Below are 5,831 nucleotides of genomic sequence, written 5' to 3' on the forward strand. Positions count from 1 at the left end.
TCTTTCTTTCTTTCTTTCTTTCTTTCTTTCTTTCTTTCTTTCTTTCTTTCTTTCTTTCTTTCTTTCTTTCTTTTTTTTTTTTTTTGATGGAGTAACATAGTTTTGGGCAAGATTTTGAATTAAATGATAATTCATTTATTTCTTTTCACAACACTGAGTGACTATTACGAAATAGCACTGGTCCAGACATTGAATATACAAATATCAACAGGTCGTTTTTTCAGAGAATGGTTCATAGTTAACATAGATCAGCTTGACTGCAGCAGAATTCCGCTCTGTGTGTGTGTGTGTGTGTCTGTGGCATTAAGTTACTTAATTTGTTCTTTAAACTTAATTTTCTCTTCCATGTATGAGGTTATTATTAGCTTCACAGTGTTGATGTGAGAACAGTACCACAACCATTTAGCTTATCTTCTGGTAGTAAGTGCTAAATGATTTTTACTGCACATAAAAATCTACACATAGAATGATTGTGAAACTGGAGAAATCAAAGAATAGCTGAAGTTTTGAGAATTGTGTCTAATTAATTCAGTGATAAAAGTCCCCTGAATTTGCGTGTCTGGTCTTTCTTCAATATGCTGGTGTTGCCCACAAAGAGATGAAGTTTCAGTCCTGCACTCATTGAGCTCCCCATTTTGTATGTGAATTATATACCTGAGCAATATCATGTAAATATCAAAATCATGTAAATTTGAGTAACAGAATTGAAATCTGCATTTCTTTGTTTGGGCTAAGAACTATTTTTTTTTTACATTTTATTATTATTATTATCATTTTATGATACAGTTCTATAGGCTTCTGGTATTTCCCTTATCCCAGTCCCAATTCCCCCCCTCTCCGCCTAGTTCCTCTATATCATTACTAAAGTATAGTTCTTCATACACAGTCATATGTCCATCATTGCAGGCATGGACAATGGCAGAGAGTCCAGCATCCTATTGTCAAGATACAGTAACCAGTTTCATTGGGAGTCCATCTTTGTCTGGAAGTAGAAATGCATACTGCATTGTAGCCTCACATCTGGGTGTTAGTCTGATTCACAGCTACTGTACAGCCCCTCAAATGAAAAGTCATAATACAAAATCAACAATAGGAAGAAAAATAGAAATTTACAATGCCATGAAGTTAAATAACACGTTACTAGATATAATAGTCTCTATTACACAGCTACTATACATCCCCTTAAACACGTTAGTCATTTAGTAGCATGTTATTTAACTTCTTGGTGTTGTTAATTTCTTTTTTTCTTCCTGATGTTGGTTTTGTTTTGTGGCTCTTCATTTAAGAACTATTTTTTTAAATAAATTTCTGTTCTAATGCTACCCCACTGACAAAGCACCAATACAAAGCCACATGTCATCTCCCTGTTGTCTGATGTGTCACTAGTGCCCCCTGGAGGTGCACCTGCGTCATAGCAGCTGCGTTCCTTTCCTGTCACCACACTCATATTTCACAGATCAGTTTAGATTCAACTTGATTTCTTTCGCAAGTGTAAACCCATTCCTTCTTACAGCTGGGTCCTTGTCACTGGCTCCTCCTCATTTACTTTATTTCATTCTCTTGAGATCTCTGCTGCTATGTTCTGTAGTGCCACGGTGCCTACCGGCTATGCCTATAGGTTCAGGAATAGATGGCTTTAGTTTGATCCTGGTCTGAGTACTGTTGTCTGTGGGGTTACTGGGCAAGTCCTCAATCTCTGTGTGCCTCGGTTTTCTTATACGTTAAGTAGGACATTGATTATCTTCTGTTTCAAAGGGTCGTTTGGAGGATGATAGTATATACTGGATGTGAAATTATTAGTGACTGGCCCAGAGTTAGTAAGCTGGCAGTAACGTATGTACAGGGGAGGGGAGTGGAGAGGAGGGACGGCAGGAAGACGAGCAAGGGAGTTAGAAAAAAGGAGATTGCAGGCTGCAGTGTTTTGATTGTGGATTTCAGCGATACTGAGTCACTCATTTTTTGAAATTAATTTATTTTTATTGGAAAGGCAGATATACAGAGGAGGAGAGACAGAAAGGAAGATCTTCCATCTACTGAGTCACTTCCCAAGTGGCCACAACAATCTGCAACTACGTGGATCAGAAGCCAGGAGCCCAGGGCCTCTTTTAGGTCTCCCATGTGGTGCAAGGTGGAAAGGCTTTGGGCCGTCCTCAACTGCTTTCCAGGGCCACTAGCAGGGAGCTGGATGGGAAGTGGGGATGCTGGTATTAGAACTAGCGCCCATATGAGATCCTGGTGCGTGCAAGGCAAGGACTTTACCTGCTAGGCTACCGCGCTGGGCCCTGTAAGTCTCTCATCTTAATGAGAATGTTTATTTATTTTTTTTAAAGATTTATTTATTTTATTACAAAGTCATATATACAGAGAGGAGGAGAGACAGAGAGGAAGATCCTCCATCCGATGATTCACTCCCCAAGCAAGCCGCAACAGGCCAGTGCGCGCCGATCCGATGCTGGGAACCTGGAACCTCTTCCGGGTCTCCCATGCGGGTGCAGGGTCCCAGTGCATTGGGCCGTCCTCGACTGCCCTCCCAGGCCACAAGCAGGGAGCTGGATGGGAAGTGGAGCTGCTGGGACCAGAACCGGCACCCATATGGGACCCGAACCAGTGCCCATATGGGACCCAGGTGCCCTCAAGGTGAGAACTGCAGCCGCTAGGCCACGCCGCTGGGCCCAAAGAATGTTTATTTTAATGTTCTGTGTTCCTCTAAAATTCAATACTTTTATGTGACTACACAAGCCTCTCACATGATTTCTGGTTCTTTGGACACGGGAGAGCACAGGTCTTCTTACTGTGGAATCTATCAGGCCACGGAGGCTAAATTAAAACTTGTACTTTGTTTGATAACACTGATGTTCAGGTACTGCTATGCACCGCTGAGACGAAGTAGAGGAGGACAGGGAGCCATTGTTGAAAAGACCCATCACCTTAATTTGCAAAGGCAGATCCACAAGACAGGAGGTGCAGAGAAGGATTCTTCATCCGCTGGCCCATTCCCCAAGTGTCCTCAATAGAGCCAAGTGGATCAGAAGCCTGGAGCTAGGAGTCTCTGTGTTTCCCACATGGGTGGAGGGTCCCAAAGCCTGGGCCATCCTCTACTGCCCTCTGATGCCGCAAGCAGAAAGCTGGGTGGGAAGTGGAGCAACTGGAATGTGAAACAGAGGCCACCATGAATCCTGTTGCATTCAAAGCAAGGATTCAGGTGCTGAGCCATTGTGCAGGGCCCGGAGGCATTGTTTAAGTACAAATCTGACAAGAGCTACTATCTGGTATGTGTATGGATAAAATACACTGAAGAAAAGTAGTTAGGGTTTGGTTTGAATACTGCTAATCGAACGTCCATTTATTCTGAACAACTCTTATGTTCACCTAAGATGTCTATTCTAATTTGACAGAAGTCACCTTAAGGTGTGTGGGAACTCAGCCCTACTCATTTTTTTTGCACACTAAATCAGCAAAATCCAATTACCACCTGGCTCAATAGTTAGCTAGGAGTTTGTTGTTTTGGTAAAATGAAGGAAGTGCTACATATTTACGTTAGCCAAGGTGAAAGTGCAGATGAAGGGACACTGCCAAAACCATGCATAGTCTGTGTGTATGTGTGCAATTCATGTGTTAACTGCTCAAAATTGTGTGAAAAAGCCAGGAACAGCCCAAATACCTAACTCTGGTGGTCACTTCCAGCCTGCGTAATGGCGGAGCATGTCAGAGTTAGCCCTCTACTGGCTGGGAGCGAACCAGCTGCCACCAAATTGGCAGTGTTTACTGCTCTCACGTGCATGTAGGGTTTCTTCTTTTTCTTTCTTCTCTTTTACTTTGCTTTATGGAATTTTTCACTCAGCCTCTGAGTTATCTGTCTGAAATAATCTCGTCATGTAAAATTTCGTAACAGAAATCATCACAATTCACTGAACATCTCAGAGTTATCTTTGAACGAAGCAAAGACAAGTACTTCTGTGTTGTGCTAATCACAACAATTGACTGCAGTATTCCTTCTGCCTCCCAGTGTTAGGGCACTCGAAGGTTAATGTAGTAGGCGTAGCGCATTCAATTCTTGGGTTCTGAAAATGAATTAAAATAATCGTCATTTTTACATAGTAATTAAACATGTAAATGAGTAACATAAATATATAATTGAATATAATGATTTTATAGATCAATGAAAAACAACAAAGAAAAAATATACCTGATTAAATGCATCCCTTAGGAAGTCAATGAGAGTAACACGGTTAACTTTCTCTTGCAAAGAAAGGAGGCAGGCTTATTATGTCTTTAAGGCATGAACAAGAGAATAGAGGCCTTCTCTGGACGTAGGCAGTAAGTCGGAGACGAAACTCTGGGAGACTCTTTCTCACAAATTCAAATCCCTTGGGCATTACTTGTTCTGTGTAGCACTTCAAGCTGTAGATGAAGGGGTTCAGCATTGGGTTGAAAAACTGTAAAATAGGAAGCGGATCTTTTGCTGCTCCTCAGGGTGGCGGGACTTGGGGGCCACGTACATGACAATGGCACTGCCGAAGAAGAGCCCCAAGACACAGAGGTGGGAGGAGCAGGCAGAAAAGGCCCTTCTGCGGCCCTCTCTGGACTGCATCCTCAGGATGGCAAGCAGAGCACATGTGTAGGAGACCAGCACCAGGCACAGGGGCCCCACGAAGATGAACACAGACGCTGCAAAGATGACCGCTTGGTTGAGTCTTGTGTCAGCACAGGCCAGCTTGAGGACAGATAGGATTTCACAGAAGAAGTGGTTGATTTCATGAGGCCCGCAGAAGGGCAACCTCAGAATGAGGCTCCCATGGACCAGGGCTAGGAGTGAGCCACAGGTGACGGTCAAGGGGATGCGGAGTCTCTGAGTCATGATGGCAGAATACCGCAGTTGGTGGCAGATGGCCACATACCGGTCATAGGACATCACCACTAGCAGGAGACACTCTGTGTGAGCAAGTGTCAAAAAGAGGAAAGTCCGTGTTACGCAGCCAGCAAAGGAAATGGGCTGGCTGGCTTCAGGAGGTTCACCAGCATCTGGGCACTGTGTTGGCAGGCATAGGCGATGTCAACCACGGCCAAATGTGAGAGGAAGAAATACATGGGGCTGTGCAGTCTGGGGTCCAGTGAGATGAGCCCCAGAATGAGTAGAAGAGAGAGAAAAGTCCAAAGAGGATCAAGAGAATCCTTGGACCAAAGCGAAATCCCAATAGGATGAATTCTGTGACTGTTGTTTGATTTTCCTTCATTTCACTAGTAAAGAAAACAACCAGTTAGCTGTGATACAATTATCTTAAAACCAAATTTTGCTGTTGCTGTTTTGTGTGTTAATAGTATATGGAATATTACTACTAAATGCCTTTGCGAACTCACCCACTTATAAATAAACGATTATCAATAAAACATCCATATTCTATCTATCCACAAGATAAATTCTTATGACATCCAATTTTCAGACCAGCAATATGTGCACTGGTCATTCACTACCTAGACATTCTCATGAAGTTAAGGAATGTCAAATCACACAAATAACATAACCATGAGTCACACACTGTCTCAGCGCTTCATGTGTGCAAGTCTGGCGGCAGTTACAGGATACTGGACATATTTATTAATTGAAGAGATTTACAATGAAAATAGTTGTGAAAAGGAAAATGATTTCACTCAATCAAGATTATGCTCCCATCACTATCTCAATTTTATCTAGAGCCTGGAACTTGTCTTACATGAATTCACAAATTATGAAATTAGGATTATGAGATTAGGATTTTAGAAAAATGCTGACTTTTCTGACTGATACATTGTAACTATGCATTTATGGAGTACACTGTGAGGTCTGGGTATTG

The 5,831-nt window shown here is 42.5% G+C and overlaps 1 protein-coding gene across 1 annotated transcript; it reads right to left on the reverse strand.

Annotated features, from left to right (window-relative positions):
- Window positions 1-4,229: 4,229 nt before the first annotated feature.
- On the reverse strand, window positions 4,230-5,234 carry LOC101531476 (olfactory receptor 2A1/2A42-like). Its single transcript, XM_058681277.1, is given in 4 exon segments — window positions 4,230-4,438; window positions 4,441-4,995; window positions 4,998-5,132; window positions 5,135-5,234. Coding segments are annotated over 4 exon segments (999 nt in total).
- Between the last annotated feature and the right edge of the window lie 597 nt (window positions 5,235-5,831).

The sequence above is a fragment of the Ochotona princeps genome, chromosome 25 (assembly GCF_030435755.1).
Source record: "Ochotona princeps isolate mOchPri1 chromosome 25, mOchPri1.hap1, whole genome shotgun sequence".
In the NCBI taxonomy this organism is placed as follows: domain Eukaryota; kingdom Metazoa; phylum Chordata; class Mammalia; order Lagomorpha; family Ochotonidae; genus Ochotona; species Ochotona princeps.